Source organism: Antrostomus carolinensis, unplaced genomic scaffold, assembly GCF_000700745.2.
Source record: "Antrostomus carolinensis isolate BGI_N321 unplaced genomic scaffold, ASM70074v2 scaffold3923, whole genome shotgun sequence".
NCBI lineage: Eukaryota > Metazoa > Chordata > Aves > Caprimulgiformes > Caprimulgidae > Antrostomus > Antrostomus carolinensis.
In genome coordinates this window covers 3,848-27,110 of record NW_010302963.1, presented here as the reverse complement: position 1 = coordinate 27,110, position 23,263 = coordinate 3,848, and the positions used below count along the sequence as shown (strand labels likewise).

The window sequence follows — 23,263 nt, the reverse complement described above, 5'->3', positions numbered from 1 at the left end:
AGCTATTGAAATACTCATCATTTCCCTCCTCTCCTCAAACCCAGGGTACACCAGGAGACATTGCTTACCCACAGTGTTCAGGGGAAGAAGCCTGGGGGTAGGACAGGCTCCTGCAGTGCTTCCAGCCTTGGAAGGGTTTTATGCAGCTATGTGGACTTTGTGAGCATCATGGAAATAGGGAGAGTCCAGCAAGATTTGCTGTAAAATAACAATACATAAAATGATTTGCATGAACAATCTAGATGAGAGCCAACAGAGCCTCACAATCTCAAACTGATAGAAGCCATCTCCTTGCCCTGCTTCTCCAGTCCATCACAGATTATTTGCTTCTTGGCCAGGTCTGGCCATAGCCTGTTTGGGATGGACTTGCCACCACTCTGTGCCTCACAGGAACCTGAATTGTTTTAAGTCCCTTCCAACTGAAATAGTCTATTCTATTCTAGTCTAGTCTATTCCATTTCAGCTGGAAATGATCTAAAATGATCATCTAGTCCAACTGCCTGACCAGTTTGGGGCTGACCAAGTTAAAGCATGTTATTATGGGCATTATCCAAATGCCTCTTAAACACCGACAGGCTTAGAGCATTGACTACCTCTCTAGGAATCCTGTTCCAGTGTTTGACCACCCTCTCAGTAAAGAAACGCTTCCTACGCATATTCTCTTCTCTTCTCTTCTCTTCTCTTCTCTTTTCTCTTCTCTTCTCTTCTCTTCTCTTCTCTTCTCTTCTCTTCTCTTCTCTTCTCTTCTCTTCTCTTCTCTTCTCCCTACTATGCTCAAAGAGAATGAAGCTCATATATCTTGTTTTATGTCTGAATTACTGCCAATACACAAATCAGAAGCTCTGAATGTTGTAGTGCTCAAGGCCCATCTGTGCCCCTGTGAGCAGGGACACTGCTGCCATGGGACGTGTGGGAAGGTCCCCTCTCTTCTCCTGAGAACCTGGGAGTGGGGATAGAGGAACCCACAGGGAATGGGAGTAATAGGGCTTTTATGTGGCATCTGTCTGCCTCATCCAAAATCCTAGCCAGAGAGCCATACTCCTTTGTCTGCTACATTAACCACCAGTTCCCAATGCTTCTCCTCTCTGGGACTGCTCAAAATCCAGGCAAACCTATGCTGTCTGATCTGTATCTCTGGGGAGAGCCCACCCTCTCTACCCTGCCAGAGGGATAATGCTTTCCTAGAAGCGAGCATCTGTCTCACCATAGCTCCTGCCACCAGATGTCATTCAGGAAGCCTCGGGGAAGCACTGAGGGATGGTGGACCATGCCTTCCTTTCACCAAGCCTAGCGGCTCTGGGGGTAAGGATGGTGGAGGGCTTGTTCTAACAGGGTCAGCATGCAGCTGCTTTTTAAAGAAATCTAGATAGCTTTGGCTTGCTCCATTATGAAGTTTAGTGTTCCCCTTCCTCTCTGTATGTGTAACATGCATCCATTGTCCTGACCCCACAGAGCCTGCCTGATGCACCTCTGCCGAGGGAGACCTGGGAGCCCCAAAGGAACAAGAAACTCTTGAACTTTACGTGCTGAGAGGAAACAGAATGGCACAAGGAAGAAATCATGTGGAAGCAAGAGGCAGGATCTCTTAAAAAGTACATCCGAAGCAGCCCCCAAACCCGCCAGGAGCCGCTGCTGAAGTACGGCCCTTCCTGCGCACGCACGGGTCCCGGGGAGCAGAGCTCACTCACCTGCGGCAGACGCTGCTCACACACGACAGCCCAGCACTGTTCCCTGCTCCTGCCTGGCAGCAGTGGATTTTCCTGGCTTTTCTTCCACTGGATCGAGATACGGAGGGAGCTCGCGGGGAAAATCTCTTCCCTTCCTTGGCAACCACCTGCCAAGAAACAGGTGCTCCTGCTGGCTCCCCTTCCTGGTGCGGCGCAGGCAGCACCGGCGATAGGCGGCAAGCCCTCACCTCTCGCCCGGGCAGGTGCATTCCCCAGCAGGGTGGCGTCTCAGCAAACCTGCTGCTGGCCTTGGAGAGGCTCCAGAGCCACGCTGGTGTGCAGGGACTACCCCTCCCTCCCTCCCCAGGCAGGATCTGGCCACGCACCGATCCTGGAAGGTGGCTCATTTCCTCCCAGCTGGAGGTGAAGGGGTGCCAGAGGCAGGGAGCAGCTCCCAGGAAGCAGGTGAGAGGAAGCCTGCAGCCAGGTTGGCAGTGCCAGGGAAGATTTAACACGTTCAGCAAGTATTTGGTATGATGTGATATTAAATAAAATAGCCCTTGCGCTACTGTATAGGCTAGGGCCATCTGGTCTCATCAGGACTGGATCTTTGTATGGCATTAGTCCAGGCAGGCACTTAAGTCAGGCAAGATGTCATTGCGGTGCCGTCTCCCCATCACCAGCTGCAGCACTCCCTCCCTGGGAGACAGCAGCATCAGCAGAGCCTACGATACTGCAGAAGAGCTGACTTCCTGGTAATCTAGCAGAAAGAAAAGGGTGACCATTTTGAGAGGAATTAGGGAAACAGAAAAGGATACATTTGACAGAGGAAGAGAAAAAAAGGGAGTAGCAGGAACACTGAAGTCAGAAAGGGAATGGGACTCCCAGACTGAGTAGATGCCTCCTCCTTTGTGGCTGGGGTTAATGACAGCAGAAGGGATCACTACTATGAGTCTTAGCAGCTGGAAAGTCTCCTGGGAGATGTAGGAATAAGAGAATGGTGCTGAACAACAGCTCTTGCCTGACTAATGGAAAGGGAGGCTCAGTTATTAAGTTGCATGCTAGTTTTTTATCAGGCTATAAGAGAAGCTTAGGATATGCTAATACAATAGACACCAATTAGTGTGACAGCTTCAGGAATCTGGCTGAGTAAAATCTGACAGATCTTTTGAAACTTGTGAAATATCATCTGTCCATTGCTTGTTGTCCTAAACTGAAAACAACAAATGGGATGTGGTAGATTTCCCTATACAAACACCCGTGAACAAGGAGCTTGCCCCTACCCAGAAAAGCCTTGTCCTTCGGTTGGGACAGTTAACAAACATGTCCTCCAATGGGAAACATTATTCAACCTTAAAGAGAGCCATATATTAACTTTGTAAGAGCATGAGATGCTGACCAGCTCCTATAGACAGCTACCAAGAGGAGAAGCAGACAATGCAGACCAAGAGAGGATGAAAGCGGAAAGTGTCTTTGCACCCTGAGAGAATTCAGAAGACTATTAGCATACAAAACCATACCCAGTTACAACTTAATTCTGAAAACATTTCTACAGCACACGTGTGGGAGATTGACCTTGGTATAGTTTTCCCAGTATAGAAAGGGCTTGCACATCTATTTGCTTCCAGCAGGTCTCTGATAAACTTCAGTTGTTACACTCTGCTGTGCCTGACTTTTAATCTTCTCCCTTATAAACAATGTTTGAGCTGCCTCTAAGCCACTAACATCAAGTTCAAAATCCTCTTGAACTAGTTTGCCAGCTGTCTGCCTAGGCTTCATCTGAGGCCTTGTATTGCCTTTAAAATCTTTCTAATGAGGGTGACACACGGGCATACTTTTAAGCCTGTTAATTACCACTTAGAAATCATTCTTCACCTGTATACACATCTTTTTCTTATTAGGACAAGGTTCTTCCTCTTCAGAAAGATTGATTCCATTTCTCTAAACCACAACTACTAAAGCAGTGGCTTCTACCACTCAATTTATTCTGACAGAGGGGAAAATTATACCATATGGGAGTCTAGCAAATTAGAATGGGTGTGTTCTGAAGATTTAAGAGGGAACGAGTTTCTAAAATACTTGCTAATTACATTAATTACATCCTCTTTCTGCACAGGAAGTATCAAGATGATTATATGGGGAGGTGGGGAGGAAGAAAGGGTGTTAAGTGAGCACATTAACAGACCAATTCCAGAATTATTCTTTTTGTTCCTGTGAAATCTATGCTTCATACGGGTTAAAACTGCAAAATGAAGAAAGTAAGACTAAAGAATCTTAATTCCACATTCATGGACCAAGCACTCAACTGAAGTCTCACAGGTCATAGGAGCTCGTGGAATCATCTGTTTTGCCACGGTGTTAGCCTGGAAATGAGTCTGGTATTCCTAATGGTAACACAGCTTACATGTTACCCAGCCTTGGCACCACCATCTTCTGTCTGATATTAATATTAGCCTGTAGAAAGCACTTGTCACTTCTCTACAACTCAGGACAGGAAACGGAAACAGCAACACACTGGCTGTTATAATACTATGTTTCTCCATGCTCAGTCAGTAGCCTAAACTTCTGATGTATGTGAAGTCCCCAGTGAGACAGTGCAAAATTTACTTTTTACCCCCTCATTATAAAAGAAATGACTTCCTACCTTTTTCTATACATGAGTACTTTGCAGAGTGACTTTTGGGAGAATGTCACTGAAAAGCTGAACTAAAGGGATTACAGATGTTGGAAAAAAGGCAAGCAAAAATTAATTTATCAAAGTTATAGGAGATTTATGACATAAGGTTTGGACTTTTTTACAGATTTGGAGTCTGAAACTGGGCTGCCTTTTTGTCCTGCTGAAAGGATTGTAAAGTATGAGACAATATTTCTCTAGACAGGACGCAGAGGTTTGAGCAAGGGCCTAGCTCAGGTGTGCTTGACCACTAGTTAAAGGTTGCCCTCACAGGGTAATTGATTTTTAGTCTGTGACTGGATACCTGCTTGGAATAACACTGACATCTGTCTTAAGTACAGGCAGTGCCTTGTATGGATATAAGCAATTCAATACTGGAAAATAAAAGGCTGCTGTTGATTTTTGCAGCACAATGACACCAAATTAGAATTCTAGCAAAAAAGTCTTACAGAATTTGATGAGCTTTCCTGAATTAGAACACATTATTTTTCAAGAGAAATGTGTGTACCTGCCCCAGCATGAAGGCACAAAGATCAGTCTTGCACTAACACAAATTTATTTTTTTTTCTCTTGGCTCCTCGGCCTCCTGGAAAGGGCAGATTCCAGGAAAGTAGAAGGGAATGAAAGTTGGTGCCTTGTGTTCAGAGCAGTGAGTGCTTCACAAGTGCTTCTAGTGGAAGAGTTTAGGATCATGGAACTCTAATCTATGCTATTGCATTTCTCATCTTGCCAGGAGAATATAATAATGTAAGGTATCCTTGAACCAGGTCACTGTTGCTCTGTCTTGTGGCTTCTTTACAGATTCACCATAGGAAGATTTCCATCTAAGAGAGGCTGTGCTTCAAGGACTTTTTCCTTCTCCTGGATTTTGTCTCGCAGATATTGAATTTCTAGCTGCTGCATTTCTATTATTTTCTCATTTTCCTTCTCTGCATTCAACCTCAGGACAGTTGGGCTGGACAGCACTTCACTGGAGGGAGCTAGAAGATAAAAATCAGAGAGGATAGAGGAGAGTAACAAAGGTCCAGCTTACAGAGTTCTTTGGCATAAGCAAGGAAAGACATCTTTCAGGGCTGAAGGAGTAGAGCTAAATAGTAAGATTCTTCAGTATTTAGCAGCTTCTACAGCTAACATTACAATATAGCAGGTACCACCAGGCAGACAAGATGGAATGATATGGAGACAATAACAGAATCGTTCACTGAGGACAAAAAAGGCTTCTGAAATGAGTACAAATGATACGGAAAACATACAAGAAGCACTATTCACCTGTGTCTTGAGTTGCTTGCTTTCTCTTGGCTAATCTTAGTGCTGACTGGAGGTCATGCACCTGGGCATGGACCACCTTCAGTTCTTGCCGCAAGTCATTAATTTCCTTAATCAGACTCACATTTTCCTGCAAAAACAATATCTCCTATGAGGAAAAGCACAGGCACTATCCGGCTTAGCAATATGTATCTTCATTTCCTTGGGAAAGACACTGGACATTATAGAATCAGTATCACTAGCAGAAAATACTATATACTTTTTTATGCTAGGGCAATCAGTATAGTACACAACATTTTGGATAAGGTCACAGTAGATTTTATACAAAACAGGACAGTATTCAGACTATATTAGCTCAATAAGCTAATATTTGTTTTGCTTTTCTGTCTGTAGCTGCACTCTGAGATATCATCTTCCTTGCCAGTTCCACAGGGAAGCTCAGGTCCCTCCTTCAATTGATCCAATTATTTCAGAATTAACGTGGAGAACTCCCATTTCTCTCTCCAGTGTGTGTTACTTTGCTTTTCACTTGCCACTATGTCTCTGTTCACTTAAATAACCTGTATCTCCCTGCAATTCTTCAAAGTCCTCTTCACTAGTTCTAACGACACTGCTGCCCAACTCTCTTTCCAAATTATTAATAAATATATAAAGCATATAGACACTTGAGATACCTACTGCTAACATGCTGTTATGAGGAAGAGTTAGCCATGTATTCATCTTTTGTTCTTTTTTTAGTCAGTTTTCAACCCATAAAAGTTCAATTCTCTGATTTTTTTTTAATAGCCTATCACAAAGCATCTTGCTGAAGGAGTTGTGAAAGTACAAGTGAATGTACTTTACCATTGTTTCAATAGATTCAATGACTTCAGCAAAAACAGATGGGGATAATACTAGTGAAGGATGATAAAACTGTTGCTCATGGTTCAGAAACAGGAGCACCATTAACTAAGCATTTCTTTCCTGAATTTGAGAGAAGTGGAATTCTCTATTTGCCTCTTACGAAGACAATGAAATACCATATCACATCAACAGCTAGTGCAAATATTAAACAGCTGCCATCATACTTGAACCAAGAATAGCAGTGATTTCAGCTACCTGTGGTGATTTTGTAGAGGTTTTGGAACACAGCACCAATCCAACCCCTGGAACTTCATCACAAATGGCAATATTTTAAAAAGATAAATGGTCAAAAGGCCTGCTTTGGGTACCTCAAATAATACCAGTCTCAAGCAATAGAGAACCCAGTAAAACAACAGGAAATAAGAACAATTAATGATATTTTCCTATGAAAAACATGTCTTCAAATATTGATTTTTTTTAAATCATAATTTTGGTTGATAAAGATAATTATGTTGTCTTGAGAGATTTATGTAATGCATATGATCAGTTCCTTACAGTTTACTTACAAAGTAATGGCACCACATGAGAGTCAATGTAGTAGAAACAGACAACTGAAAACTGGCTGGTAACAACGTACAACACTTACCACAACTATCTGTATATAGATGCACTCAAGGAGTTCAAGTTGGCACCAATAACTCAAGATACACGTATGTGACAAGATTCCCAGTCCTTCACACTACGACAAGTACACCAACTGTGCTTTAGTTTCCTCGCAGCTGAAAGTCACTGACTGGAGGCAGATTGTGGAATGCGTTAAGGTTTGAATTTGTCGAGCAAGAACAATTGCCCCTGCAGTGGTTGTGGTGGACTCTAAATGCAGCATGAGTTGGTGAGCTTATGCAGCTTACTCTGAAACCATATTTTGTTGACTCCAACTTGTTTAATTCAAGTCTTTAAACACAAATGGGAAAGAATCAGTCAAGGAGATTTTCTTTTGACCAGCTTTCAGGGTTATGTCACACCATTTCTGTTAGATGTACTTTGGTCATGAACACCTTCATAAATTCAAGTGGCTGAATGCTGATATCAGCTGAATATCTTGCTTTCAATCTATTAGATGGCAGAATACATAGTATCCTGTATGAAGCCACCTGGACTACAAAGAAATCTCGTTTGGTTTGCTGGGTGCTAAAGGCTGCTGGTTGTTGCTGATGATATTTTTCTCCAGAACCATGCTATCAGAGAGCTTAGCCTTTAATTTAATCTTTGCATTCTGACAGAAAGATTGTACTGCAATGAAATGATCATGCCATGGATTAAAATAAACGTTCATTGTAAAACTCATTGTCGTAGGATGTTGTGGCAAAGTACCAACAGTTTCAGAATAGAGACTGATCAAATGCATAGAGGATGAGGCCATCAGGTGTAACTGCATATGATGTCTGGATGCAAGCTACAGCCTAGGAAGTTCCTACAGTGATGACTGTCAGAGACAGGTAGGACATATAGAAAAGATCATCCTACACATGCTTTAGTTCAAGGAGTGTTACTCCAAGATTATTCAGTGAGTGTGTTCTTAGGTATCCACGTGACCAAAGAAGCCAGTACAAGTACAGGAAGCTGGAGGGAAAATTAATAGTCTAACGAAAAGCACGTTGCCAATTGGTAAGGATAATTAAAATTATCTTGACAGTTCTAATCATCTGCTGCAGCAGTCACTAGTGGAATGTACCTATGACTAGTCACTCAAAGAGGAATGCATAGCTCTGAAAATGTAAACACAACTGAGGAATAATAGAAATACAGAGCTAGAAGGCCGTCAAGATGTCATTTACTTTTTAAAAGCAAGTTCTGACAGAAGTTTGTCTAAACTAGTCTTAAAAGCCCCCTGGGAAGGACTGGACGACCATGATAATTCCTCCTGGCTGTAAAGTCTCATTAATCTACTAGAGTTCAGAGAACTGCTTTTTCTTTGAAGAAACTAGGCTGGTTAGAACCTTTGATATCTTCATCTTCCAGATGTTTTATTAATTTGGTTTTAATCATCTTTTCATGTTAGGCTTACTGATCCAAGACATCAAGTATTATTATGAGCACCATCTGTCACCCTATTCCAGCAAGGAAATTCTTCAGGTTATTTTCTGAAGCCATCTCCTTTTGTGCCAAAGGAAATATCTAACTCACAGAAGGAGTAAAAAAATTAAAACAGGGCCAAGGAAGAAGATTGCTGCTGCCTGGGCCTGAAGGAGCACTATGAATAAATAGCAAAGAGCAGATGACTTAGGAGAGAACTGAGGTCTAATGATCCTGAGGAAGCATAATAAAGTAACAATGAAGAAAGGATTAGTGAGGGGAAAAGGAAATGCTGACTGAGCAGAAGGAGATCATGGTAAGAAGAGACAGCAAAAGAGCTGTCCTCCCAGGATGTTTGCTGTGGGGCTTTAGATCCTCTCACTCCAGAGGAAAACAAATTGGCTCTTTGGCCCCAGCAGTCACAAGTTTATCTTGCCTTGTAATGAAAAAAGATTCTGACCAGGAGATCTTGGTAAAAATAGGCATATCCATAATGTGTTTCTGAACTTCCTCAAAAAACCTGGATGTGAAAAGCAGAAAGTTCTTCTAAATTCAGGCCAGTAGTTGTGGGAATATGTGTCCAAAGAAAGGAAATATTATTTCTTTTTTATTTTCTTCCTCCAAAATTACTTCCTAAACAATGCCACACAGCAAGTGCAGGTTAGCACTCAAACAGGTGCAAATTGACTATGATGGCAATTATAAATACTGTTTAAGATAAAAAATAAGTACATTATTTGCTTAAAAAATATCCAAGCAGCAGAGATTCCCTATCTCCTTTTACATTAGGGATTGGGAGACAAACAAAAGTATCCACAAAACAGCAGCAATTTCTGACTTCAGAGATCTTGTACTTTTGTCCAGAAAATTATAGAGCTTCAGTAGCTCAACAAATATAATCCTTGAATGGAACCACTTGAAAAACCTAGGAATTTCTGGCAAGGAAATAAACCAAAACTGTTTCAAAGGCCTTAGAAACCACAGCAGTAAGGCTACTAAAGTCTCTTTTGTGCAGCTGTTTCCTTCTTCCCTCCCCATACCACAAGGGAAAGGCTTATTACCTGCATGATGCGCATGTAAGCAGCTCGGTGGATTTCCTGATCCTTCACCACCTTCTTTTTTAAAGCTGCCAAATTCCTCTCAAGATACTCTCGCTGTCTCATGTACTCCTGCTGCAAATCTGTGTCTGCTGCTTCAGTTTCCACCTAAGGGGGCACAGCATGTTGCCTCAGTAATTACACCACCAGAGAAATTAATCTGCGAGGAGAAGGCAAAGGCTCTGACTCACCACGTCTGATTGCTGCACGTACTTGGTGTAGAGCTCACGGATCCCATCCTTCATTTTTTTTGAATCCTGAATGAAGCCCACACAATTGTGAAGATCTGTTTTAAATCGTGTGACGAGAACTTCCATATTTTGCTTCTGCAAGAATGATGTAGGCACATTCTTATTTGGCTCATCAGAACACTCTATCATGTGCAGTTTTCTAGAAAGTCTAGTAGAACTGGTGAAAGCTCTCATATACTTTATTTCCACTCAATTTTTAAAAAATATGGCATAAAAAAACCCCTGCTGGAGATGTGAGCACTGCATGTGGGATAGCAGTGATAAGTTTTAGCAGTAATATTAATCCAAGATGTTTGGATTAGGTAATGTAAGTGCCAGCATCCAGAGGTCTCATCTGAAAAGCAGTGGCTTATTATCATGAATGCTATCCCCCACTGTCCTTTCTCAAAAAACCTACATTCTTATTTAGAAACAACATGCAAATAGTTAATGAGAGAAGGCAATGGACAAAACACATATCAGACACATGCACAACTTGATGATTTCACATCAAGATTGCCTTCTCATTCGCACTTGGTTTCTACCAGGCCCCTCTACCTGCTTCCTCAGTCCTGCACTGCCTGCCAAGGTCCTTCACTTTCACTTGCAGTCCCTTTTCCTCCCTCATGTGTGACATGCTTGTTGTCAAACACAAGGGGTCTTTGTTTTCTCCATTAATAAGCCTACCCTTCATGTCATCCTACTAATGTCTACATATCATTGCAGGTACTGCTCCTGTTTAGGCAAAATGTCCCCAGATTTCAAGCTTGGGCAGGAAAGGGTAGTCAGTTAAGCATTTGCCTCAGTGCTCTGTTAAACCCGGGGGAATATGTGTTAACTGAAAAAAATGGCACATAAATAACTGGATTTTTTTTAGTATCAGCTCTCTAACCTGGTTGCAGGCTGGAAGATTTCTGCCTTTGTCCCCACTAACCAGAGACTCTCCTGGTCCTTGGACACAATATCCCTGAAGTACCTCTTTGCTCAGATTAATGCTTCTGCAGTGTACTGTCCCCATCAACTTCATCATGTAGGATTTGCACAGTGGTTGTACCTCATACCTTCTGCCTCTCTCTGTGCATCTCACGATCAGTTGCCTTTAGTTTCTGTTGCAGTTGTGTGATGTTCAGCTTCAACTGTGTGCTCTCCTTGCGGAATCGTTCCAGCTCCCCCTCCATCTGAAAAGAAGCAGGAGGAGGAAATCAGGACTAAAAGGAGACATGATAAAACAACACATAACAGGAAAACCAGAGTGCAAATATAGACTTGAGGGAGTAGATCCCCCTTCAGGCTGAATTACAACACGAAAAAAGTCAATTTTGAAACAACACTGCCCTCTGTCAGACTATACAGAAAGCACAAAAATGGATATTCAGCTCCCTTTTGAGTTACAGGTATTTAAATGATTTGGTGCCCATTCATTTCCTTGAGCTGAACTGGAGCTTTACTGTTCCATCTGAATAAAAAATGGGTGAGACGGAAATTAACAGTCAATAGTGGAAAGAATAAGTGCAGCAATAAGAAGAACCTGATACTGAAAATAAAGAAATACACTGAAAAGCTGTGGCTACATATGTAGAACACGGGAAAAAAAAGCAGTAAGAGTACTACAGCATTTACTGGCATAAAATGGTGACCAGAAGAGAGAATGGGGCTTTCATCATGCTAGTCTGACATACATACAAACTGTTCATTAGTTTTCATTTTATTTAAAAGGCTTTTGTTCTACATAAACAGATATAGGAAAACTAATAGGTCATTGATTAGCTATGTCACCATAATCCTAATTTGGCTGAGCTAAAGGTACATCTATGGAGAGATCACAGTAAGTTTCTATCATAAATAATTTGCCTCAGTGAATTTGCTGCAAGCTAAGTATGAATACATGTAAATTTTCCCCAGATCTGCTAGGAACAGTAATTTCTCCATGCACCTAACCCCTAAACAGAGTTATGTTTGCATAGATCTGCAACTTTTCTGAGAGAAGTTCACTCTCTCTTCCTCCAGATGAGTAAAGGCAGTGTCTTGCAAACTTTACAGGGTATGTGGAAAGCAACCACACAAGAACAAGATCTGTTTTTAAGCAAAACTGATACTACTCAGAGTCTAGAATTAAATATTGAAATAGGAGCTTAAATAATTGTGTCGATCACCAGTAGCACATGACAGAAAATTAAACAGCAGCTATTGTGTGCAAATATTTTTATTAGCTGTAAAGATATTGAATCAGTGCTGTGTATCCTTGAAAGAAGTCAAGGAACAAACAGGGTGGAGTCTTCCATGGGACTTGCTGGGTCATCTTTGTATTCATACAAAGGGCTTAGTACCAGAGGCCAAATTGTGTTACTCACCTCATGGATCTGCTCCTTCATTGTTTTGATATCATTTTCACGTGACTCTATTTGCTTCTTAAACTCCTCTATTTTGAAATCCAGTACAAACTTCAACTTTTCCAGTTCCTGATTTTTCTTTTTTAGGTCAAATATATGCTTCTCCTGGGAGAAGTAGGTACAGAGATCTGAATCAGACACAGCACTCTCAAACAGATCCCTAGGACTAGGCACAGATATGCTTGAGGTAAAACCAGCAGTCACAGATCTAGTGGAAGATGACTTCAGTTGCACATCTACACAGACGGGTTGGGAAGGGAGAGGGCAAATAATGCAGAGAGCCATCTGCAGATCCCAGAACAGAGGATGAGAAACTCAACATCCTGAACTTGAGTTCTCCAAAAGCCTAGAATGTCAGGAAAAAACTAAAGTCCCAAACAAAAAATTGCAAATTCTTTAACTTAAAACTGAGTTTCCAGTCCTGTGGTATTATCACTACACAATACTATTAAAATAAATATCTGTATGAAATTAAGGGAAGGTGACTTTGATCTCAGCCAACTGTCCAGTTTCTCACCTTGTCTTGGATAGTGTTGGCTCGCTCTTGAATCTCTGTCTTCAGTGCCAAGATGTCCTTCTCCAGTGACTTAATGATGCCCTGCAGCTTCTGCTGTTCCAGTTTCATTTCCCCAGATTCAGTCTTTCGCTCCTTGAGCTCTTTCTGTAGGCTGTTCAACTAGAGAGGCAAACAAGGAAGAACTTAGCAGTCTCCAAATGCTGTGCACGATTTAGCCATCCTACTCTGTCAGACACATTGCAGACAGTGTGGGATAAAGGATATCAAATTAAGATATGATGAAGGAGCATCATATCACTTAAATACCTGTAACTCAAAGGGAGTTGAATATCCATTTTTGCATTTTCTTTATATTCTGACAGAATATTCACTGTACTACAAGGAATCAATGAATTTGCATCCAGAAGCAAGAAGCGTATGGATACTATACCCAAGCATGAACTTCAAATAACAGTCAAGCCATGGAAAATTATTTTAGGATGATCACTTCTCATACATCTCTAAAGATGTAAAAAGTAGACTAGAAGGGTGCCTAGTTCATAGCTCCTGGGTACCCTCAAAATCCTTGCCTCATCTGTGATGCCAAGAAGGTTGGAACCAAGGAATGGTGCTGATAGAACTGTGAGGACCCAGGAAGAAATTCCTAGTGTCTGAAAGACAATGGGACTGAAGACAATACTATGGTAACAGAGGGTAGGAAGGAAGAGAACCTCTCTGTCTCCAGATAGATGCTGAAGAAACTGAAAAGAAAAAATGTCCCTCTAACATCCTTAGGCAAATGTAATACTCAGACAGTAAAGGAGCTAAAAGGTTTTATGCCTCCTTAAAAATCCTAGGAGTAAAACCAATAAAAAATGATGATGCTTACAAAACACAAAGTGTTTATTGCATTGAATGAAGCAGTAGAAGTATTTTTCTAACAAAGCAATGTATTAGATCTTGGAAAAATAAAAAGGTTCATTTATGTCCCATCATAGGATGAACAAGATTATTATTTATAATTTAAAGCTATGTAAGATAAAAGAAAATGTACTAATAGAAACACACCTCCTCTATTATCTATCTCTAATCATATTAGCAATAGAATCAGCACACAGCTGCTTCTTCTGCCCAAATATTCTAAAACATTCAAATTGATATAAGAAGGGGCTACTGTTCACATATCAAATGCCACATATTTATAAACTAAATTAACAGACTAAACTGACATGTTATTAATTACATTCAGCCCTTGGCTTTAGGTTTCCATGTTCAGGTCTGATCCTATCACAGAGTAAGAGATACCCTTTTATTCATGATTCCTATTTCTCCCTTCAGCTGCAGGTTTGATGTCTTTTCTTCCAAGAGCCGTCTCTCATACTTGTTTTTGATTTCCAGTACTTCTTCGTCTACATCTTCTTCAATTTGTTTCTTAATTTCTTCATGTGCTTGAAGCTGCTGCCTCATATCCTCCTGTGCCTGCAGTTAAGGAAAGCAAAGATTAGAGAAGACAACAGTAAGAGAGCAATAAAGAAGAGGAGAATTCTTGATTTGTAACTGTGTTTCTCCTGTATTTAATGGACTCTTCAATTGCAGCAATATAATTTAAGATAACTTCTTAGGGGATTAAAGTAACTTTAAAAATTGTTAAGACAAACATAAAAAAATATTTTTTTTTAAAAATCTTGTTAAGGTTTGAATGCTTCAAGTTAGGAACCTGGTCCAAATTCTAACATCAGCAAACTCATTCTGGCAGCAGAAAAAACAAACATGAGTAACACGAACTTATTTTTAAATTGCTGGTTCTGGTGCATTAGGACCAATAACCACTGAAGTTTGCATCACTCTCTGTATGCCTCTCTTCTCACATTAATTCCTCACATTCTTTCCAAATTAGTATTGCAACACAGGGCTGCAAACAGTAATGTTGATAGAATTTATTGACTTTAGATATATAAGCATCAGTTATCTGGTTGCCCTTTGTCAAGCCAAGTCTTTGACCTCGATGTTTTTGAAGTACTCAGGGTATTTCTCTTCGTCCCTCAAATTATGCAGGCAGGAACCTCAGGGACTCGCAAATGGAATTCACCATTTTAGAAATGTTATCTCTTCACTAGAAGAAGGTGATAAAATCTTTCTTTCTTCCATTAGAATAAATGTATCATCTAATCCACATTAATAAACAGAAATTCTTGGATCTAGGAGAGAGGTGAAGCTGAGAATGCCCAAGGATATTAATCTTAGCAGGTTACTTACTCAAGGTATGAAGCCCAGAAAAGTTGGTAACTCAGCTAGGTTTTCCTCAGTAGTATTCTACCTGTCAATTTATTTCCCCAAGGTTACAGGCAGATCAGGATTTGCATGGAGGGAGCCAGCCTCTCCTCTCCTAGGGAACATTTTATCACAGTTGAGATAAACTTAGTCAATAATTCAAACTGCAAATCAAGTTTCCTACCTCTTCCAGCAGAACAGATTTCTCATTAAGTTTTTCCTCATAATATTCTGTTAGCTCCTTCACAGCCTTGCTTTTGCTTTCCTCTAAACTGTGCAATTGTTTCTCATATTGCTCCTGCATCCTGTGGGATTTCACTTGCAGCTCCTGGTATTTCTCATTTTCCATTAAGAGTTTCTGATTACTGTCAGATTCTGGTAAGAGGAAACATATGGAATGGATAAAACTAATGGAAAAGAGAGGTGTATCCTATCCTTCTACAGTTATCAGCGTCTTATTCTCTACTATCTTTTTGGCAGCTTGTTGCAATAATACACTAGAAGCACTTAATTGCTTTCTTCATCAGGGGTTTTAGAATCCATGGCCATACAAAATTTTACAACAGAAAACTATCTCTTGAGTTTCCTGCTCTTCCTTTTACTTACCACTTCACTAATAATGCTTGTTCCAAAGCTGTCATTCACCTTTCTCCGTTGTGTCTCTGAATATCCTGCTATACCCCCGCTTGCTGCCTTGGGACAGAATGTTGCTCTGTTGCAGCTTGAGCAAGTCTAAAACCTACCCCAAAATCTCCTACTTTGTCTTTACAATAAGTTAATAATGGCTAATTTAGGCATTCCCTTGAGATGACAACCGTGACAGAGCTGTATAAGTACAACTGATACGGCATATGAGTAGGCAATGGACTCCTTTATGGGTGGGCTTGCTTTTTGGTACTAATTTGCAGTATTTCTCCTTTATCTTGATTATGAATCTGGGGTTCAGGTATTTCCATGTTGTGTGCTTTGTACATTAGCCTCCTTGCTGAACTGTATGACTTCACTATTCTTGCACAGTGAGCTATAAAATGAAGAAATTACTAATCTCAAAAACCAAAGATACAGTGCCCATGTGCATGTTCTTATCATGGTTGTGTGTGGTGCAGTTCAGACAAATGTTTGGTCTGTAATACCTGTATGACACACATGCATTTTTCCTTGTGTTTGTGCTCTATTAATCCCTCCCTGTCACATTACTTGCTATCAATCTAATGCACTTCCTCCAAATTCTAGTTGCAAACACTTGTTATAGTCTAACCTAGCTGTTGCATTTCCCTGGCCTGTTTATTCATCAGTTCAGACAGTTGAAACTGGTGTTGTAGCTCCTGTTTTTCTTTCTCTGCCTGCACAATCTGGGGAAAAAAAAAGAAAAAGAAAAATACATTTAATTTTAAACTAGGCAAAGCAGTGTCTAAATTGTTTGTGCTCTTGCCCATGTTGAGGAACACACATACAACGGAATTTATGTTTCAAATCTCTCACCAAAATTCAGATGCCACATGTCACTAAGCAAAGGTTTCCCAGAGATTTTTTTGTCATGACAAGTTACAAAACTATGGAAAACTAAGGAAAAGTAGTAAATGGAGTTCATGTAATACAGGGTACTGTATAATCCTAATCTAACCATAAAAGTCTGTGAGCTATGAAAGCCTCCACTTCTTGGTGCGTGCCTGCTTGTGAAGAATTTGCAGTTCCACAAATTGTTGCCCAGATATTAAGTTTCAAGCTGCTTCCTGTCTCACTTGAAGCAACTTTGAGGTCCTAAAACACTCAGATTTGCATAGAATGACATAAATGTAAGCAAATCTGAGGTTTGAATGCCATTTCCTTGGAATGTCCGACTACTACTACAAATGAATTAATCCTCTAAAAAAGCACAAAGAACTGGAACAAGAAAATGGGTGAGAAATTTCCCAGAAAAGTTGGTAATTGTAACATAGGTACAATTTTTTAACTTTCTTTTCATAACAGCTGTGTCAGTCTTGTATAAGCAGAAATGCTCCATTTGCCTGCTGGACACAACTAGAAAGGTTAGCACCAAGCTTGTCCAAATCTGTTGTTCAGTTTAATCTTAACACATACTGATACTCAGACAGGAAGTACAATTTGCCTGCCTAGAAAACTTTCATTCACCATCAAAGGCATTTTCTTGCAAGCCTATAATCAACAAGCCTAAAGAAGTTTCAGTGTTGCTCAGATTATTATAACTCTATAGCCATGTACAACCCATGAAAAGACCTGAAAAACTGCAGAAAGAAAACCAGCACAGGTAAAACACAGGTAGAGGAATCTATAAGAAGTGAAATGGCTTTCTTGTAAAAGGTCAAGCTGTACAAAAATGAGGAAAAATAGAAAAGTTAAAACTCAGGTTACTTAAATGCAAAAACCACAATGAGAAAAGCCAAAGAGCCTGAGGATCTACTTAAAGAAAACATCAAAATAATTAAACTTCCTCAAAAAAAATCAAAATCAGAAACCTGTCAGAACACTTGTAAGGCCAAAAGACAAGAAAGGTATAAAAGGAGCACTTGAAAATTATAAGACCATAAAATAATAAAACTAGTAAGTAACTTGGCAAGCTTTCATACCGGAATCCTTCTTTATGGGTAGTCAAACTGAAATACTGCTTGAAGGGACTATGTACAACTCAACAAAATAAGCAGTAACCAATCATTAGTACAGAACAATATTCATCCAAAAGCTCAAAAAGAACATGAAGTTGACAGAATTTAATCATGTGATATGTATTCTCTTACTTCAAGCCATCTTACTGCCAGAGAAATTGCTATTGGATCACTTGCTGTCTAACTCTAAAAATGGTTCAGAAATACAGCAAATTGCAGGTCATAAATCTGGTGTGTGCACCAGACAGATGGACAGAATAGAATTAACAGACACAGATAAGTAAGACACTGGGAAGAATTATTGTGGCTTTTGCCTTTCAGGGAAGTCCTGCTTTGTGACCACAGAGAAATCAATAAACACATGAACAGAAGAAATCCAGGGAATATATTTTACTTCTGTTTTCGAAGAGCATACAAGACACCTCAGCAGATGCTCTTAAAAAAAGCTAAGCAGACAGGGCATAAAGAAGGTGGCATTAAGAAGAATAACTGTTGGATCCTGCACCAGCTGCAATGTTATTTGTGAGGGAGCTTTTAAGGCATGGTCCCATTTCTACTATTATAGCTTACTGATCCTTGCTCTCAGGCAGCATTTATTGCTGGAACTGTTTTTATGTGCAGACACATATAGGGCACCCAGGATAAGTCTTGCATCCTCTTGTACTTACAACAGATTTGACTCAAAGGTAGCTTCATGCTTTACAAACATCAAGAACATCTTTATTGGAAAGGAATGCTTCATTTTTCTGATGCTTTATGACATTCATACATACATAATGCAAGCTTGAATTAAACTCTTCAGTGAAAGATTTCTTGGTATTTGGTTCATATGAATCATACCTGGTGTTTGGTTTTAAGGGAGCCTATTTCCTGGGTGAAATTCTCTTCTAATTTCTTTACTTTTTCATTACAGTACATGTCCTTGAGACGTAGCTGGTAATCATTTTCTGCCTGTAGCTCTTTCACACGAATCTGCAGGTCTAGAATAGCCCGACTCTGTTAGGAGATGGATGAGAAGACAGGTTTAACAGGGAGATTATTTGCCATTAGCAACAGCTCATTAAGGATGTTTTATTTACATGTGTACATTTTTGAAAGACAGCCATTGCAGAGTATTTTCAGACAGACAGACCAAGAAGTTCCAGAAGTAAGGTTCCTTTGTTATACTACAAGATGGTTTATAGAAATGCAGCTTCTGACTTCTCTACTACATTAAAACTGCTTTCAAGAGATTGGGGAAAGTATTAGAGAAAAGGCTAAACTTTTCTCCACACTCATTGTTCATATCTGTTTGCATATTTCTGAGCAGCTGCAGCTACCTGCTGTAACCTCTTTTTATAACAAAAGCCATGCAAGCCCTCTTAAACAGAAGGCCAAATAGGAACAGCCAGTCACAAACATAATGAAAATGTAATTCATAAGCTGCACACTAGAAATTCTATGATTCACGTTCACAAGTTGCTCCTCCTACCTTCTCTTCTATATCTGACCTCATGATCAGCACTTCCTCAGCATACTCAGCTTCCTTTTCCCATTTCAGTATCCCAACGCTTTTATCACACACTTTCCAGACAAATATAGAGCCATCCTCTGAGGCGGTCAGCAGAAATAGATCATTGTTTGTTATGGACATCTTAGAAGGAACAGACAACAGCAGACACGTTATGTATCCTGGTGCAAGCCACTTTTCAGCCAACAACAGCTTATCCAGTGACATCTATTGCTAGAGACAGGACTTCTATGAATTCTGTCATACTCATTCTCCACATGCAGGCTCAACCTTAGTTTTAACATATTATGCTATGAAATGGGAAGCTGAATCAGCACTGAATGAGACATGGGCAGCTGGTATCACAAGGAAAAGAAAGCAACACTCAGTATTACCTTTGTAACAGCACCTGCATGAGCCTGATACTCATTGAAATCCTTTGTCAAAGGTAACGGGTATTTCATAGCTCGAATTGTCCCCAGAGAGGTACCAACAAATACCATGTGCCCAGAATGAGAAACAGTGACTGCAGTATAAACAACACCAAAAGCAGGCACTTCATGCTGGATCTGAAAAAAAACCAAAACAAACAAACCACACAAAACCCCCATGTTACAAGTTCCACAATACTATTTGATTACATATTGCATGAGCAACTGCCATACCTCTGCCTGCACCAAACAATGCAGAATTTACATGCCTATAGGAGTGAAACCATGAACAATAATTAGTATTAAGCTTTACAGATATGCACCCTTAACCTTTCAAGCCAAGTTCCACAAGCTGATCCATTCTGAAAGATGTAATGGTTATCACATACAATTTACTACCTCTCTGGACAAAAAAGTCTGCAGTGGTAGATGTAATATAGGTGTATTTCAGCAAAACAGTAGACACAATATTGCCAAATTTGTTTGTTAGCTGGATTAGAAGATTTCTATGTAAATCCAAGTAAAGTTATAAAAATACAGAACTACAACAGAATCTCAGGTTTCATGGTAAAGGACATAAGAACACAAGGGAAGTGTCACTAAATATCGCAGCTGTCAAAACCAGATTCCTACTTACCAAATGGATAAGGAAACCAAAGCTCTAGCACCCTTCCCAGAGAAGTTAGTAAGATCCCAGAGTGTTTGTTAGCTCACCGAAGACTCTGAAATTTCTTTGAGAGTTTGGTCAGATCCAACAGCAAAGATGATTTTGGCATCAGAAGACAGGGCAATGCTGCTGTAGATGCAGGACTTGAGCACACACTCTGAATCCCTTTTACCTGTCAACAAGTTCCACTCATACACAGCACCATTTGTGTCACAGGAGACAAATTTAGCATCATCTGTGCTCCATTTAACTGCATGTATCTGGCAAAAGCAAAACACATCAAGGAGCCCAATGTGTAAATTATAGACATACAGCACAGAGTAATTTTTCTGGTAAATCCATGACAACTTTGGAATCATACTTTTAAGTCTTACTTAAAAACTCCTAGATGTTTCTCAATTAATTATATTTTAGCACTAAGAAAATAACCAGTAAGAACTACTTTATGCATACACTGTCAGCAAAAAACTCATTTCAATAGTGAGTAGTATGTTTTATTTTTATAATTTACTACTGGGATATTTTTCCTGGTTCAGCTACCTGACAATCATTCACCTTTATTTAAGGAGTGGCTCTTTAGAAGTATCTAGTGCACACAGACATTGACTTCTGACCAAAGAAAACTGACTTTTGGATTTCTATTTTTAATTTTGGGCCCATTTATGATCCAACGTTGTACCTGACCTTTTCAAAATGCATCTTGCCAACTAGTCCATACTTTAATGAGTTGTTCTGTATAGGATTTGTTTACTAACCTTCCCACTATGTCCTTTCAGATTATTAATATTCTCAAAGGTGATGCTGGAGTAAATTTGAATCACATTTCCATTAACTGCAGCAAAAAGATGGCCTCTGTTACTGAATGAGCACTACGAAAAGAACATAATGACCCATTACTGTAGATGCAGTAGATAAAATATTCATACATCGAACTCCAATGACATCATCTAATACCAGAATGTTACACAAAAAGAAAACTCCATAACTAGCCTGTTACTGCTTTCTTAATTGGTGCTTTTCCCTATAAAATTCAGTCTTGAGTATTTCTGAGTAAATCACCCCTTCTGCTTTTTCCTGGGTCCACAGTTATGCATCAGCCTCCAGGCTCATTTTCCAATAGTTGGAATCCTTTCTCTGTGCTTTGATATCCTAAATCCTACTAGGAACTATTGGATAGGTTTATTTCTTGTGTCATGTTCTTCACCACTCTGCTCCCTATAACTTCCCAGTTTCACTTTTGCATCACTCCTTACCTCACTACACTTTCTCACAGCAAACTCCTTCAAAACATGCATGTCCTCATACAGTAGACTTATAAATCGTAGTTTGTCAGAAAACCCAACCAAACAGAAAAGGCCATTGGGATGAAGTGACACTGTGTATGCTTCCTCCCGATATTTCTTATACAGCTCCAAAGTGCTGAAAGAGAAAACCATTGTGCAGTATTGAATAGTACAAACTCCCTATGCACACTTGACTGGATATTATCTGGCCCGGCAAGGACACCTGCAGCTACCATCTGACTCTGCCTTGTCCTTGCAGAAATGTGTTGTCATTCAGTTAAGTAATGATCACACAGATGTTACACGAAAAAAAGGCAAGTTGGAACTTCCTGGTTCACAGAGAAGGTGTGGAATGTGCAAGAGCAAATCCTTGTTTACTGTAATATAATGAAGAAGGTAAATGAACCAGTAATTGCAATCCTACACAAATATCTCTTCTGGGATTTGTTTCTCTCCCCTTCTCCCTCCATAAAACCTGAAAAGCTGGAGTCATTTTGTTTAAGAACTATGCCTACAAAGCAAGAGATGGGAAACGGTATCTTAAGTCAAAGCTGAATGAAACATTCATGAAGATTTTTTTTTCCAAAACACATGAGAAATCTGTTAGATTTCACAATCCCACAAGGATGGCTTAATAGAAAAGGCTTTGGATTCTTTTGGCATTAATTTTAAAAGCACTGCATATTCACACTCCCTAAATCATATCAGTAAGACCATTTACATCCCACACCACAAAAGAATTTCACCAGAACACCACTCTGATTCATATGAGACTGCTGGTGTTGCCTGCTAAATACAATATACAAAAACCCAAGAGGAAACAACAAACACAAACAAGTCTTTACCTTGTCTTGTAATTCCAGATGCGTACAGATCTATCCAGGGAACAAGTAGCAAGAATGGGTTTCCAAATGCAGATGTCCAGACCAGTGACCGACGCAGAATGCAATGGGAAATTCAGATACGCAAAATAAGTTGACTTCTCCTGAGAAACAATGAGAACATAAAAAAAAATCACAATTATTTCACTGCAGGCAGTAAGTCAGGTAAGAAATCTATCGTAGCTCTTTGCATACACTAATCAAATAGATTTGAGGAAACCACTTATTTCTTTCACTGTACCAGTCTGAACATAACAATGTTAAAAACATAGCAATGTTAGAATCAGTTTTAACTTTATAATTAATAATCAAGAAAAGTGATGTAGGGAAGATGTAGGCTTCATAGTTCTCATACACTACTGAGAACAGAACATAATTGTAGGTGTCCAAAGAAATGCAAGTTAGATAAAGCAATAAAACTGGACCTGCAAGAATTCAGTTAAGAGCTTCTGGTCAGACAGATATTTAAAAATAATCAAGTGCTGAGTGATAAGCAACTTAACCAGGATGTTTACTATTACATGTTGGAAGTGAAGGACCAATAAAATTTTAGGCTGCGTGTAGAAAAAGGACCTGTAACTACAAAATCCTTTCCTGTAAAGATCTTTCCATTCACCTGTATACAGTTGAGGTATTTAACTCTATGCAAGTCTGTTTTCAATACATTTATCTCTTGTTTTTGTACTATTTAATTCCTTCAAAATAGAGAATGTTTTTCATTATGTTTTTCCTTCACAAAGGGGTTTCAATTCTAACTAGGACTTCAACAACTATTATTTTAGAGTTACATGAGATTCCAAAGGCTGTTCCAACTTTATCATTGCATTAAAATTTCCACATATTACAGTGGAGCATAAACTACTGCAGTTATGTAAAAA

The 23,263-nt window shown here is 39.7% G+C and overlaps 1 protein-coding gene across 1 annotated transcript in view; it reads right to left on the bottom strand.

Annotated features, from left to right (window-relative positions):
* Positions 1-5,136: 5,136 nt before the first annotated feature.
* The window catches only part of CFAP57 (cilia and flagella associated protein 57), a gene marked incomplete at its 5' end in the record, with an annotated part of 20,170 nt that continues 2,043 nt past the window's right edge, over positions 5,137-23,263 (bottom strand). The window contains 17 exons of the mRNA XM_029083990.1: positions 5,137-5,321; positions 5,611-5,737; positions 9,588-9,731; positions 9,815-9,949; positions 10,915-11,031; positions 12,205-12,348; positions 12,761-12,919; positions 14,045-14,218; positions 15,195-15,385; positions 16,269-16,362; positions 18,475-18,630; positions 19,106-19,267; positions 19,519-19,692; positions 20,269-20,481; positions 20,977-21,090; positions 21,475-21,640; positions 22,350-22,489. Coding sequence (XP_028939823.1) covers positions 5,137-5,321; positions 5,611-5,737; positions 9,588-9,731; positions 9,815-9,949; positions 10,915-11,031; positions 12,205-12,348; positions 12,761-12,919; positions 14,045-14,218; positions 15,195-15,385; positions 16,269-16,362; positions 18,475-18,630; positions 19,106-19,267; positions 19,519-19,692; positions 20,269-20,481; positions 20,977-21,090; positions 21,475-21,640; positions 22,350-22,489 — 2,595 coding nt within the window. The remainder of the gene's footprint in view (positions 5,322-5,610; positions 5,738-9,587; positions 9,732-9,814; positions 9,950-10,914; positions 11,032-12,204; positions 12,349-12,760; positions 12,920-14,044; positions 14,219-15,194; positions 15,386-16,268; positions 16,363-18,474; positions 18,631-19,105; positions 19,268-19,518; positions 19,693-20,268; positions 20,482-20,976; positions 21,091-21,474; positions 21,641-22,349; positions 22,490-23,263) is intronic.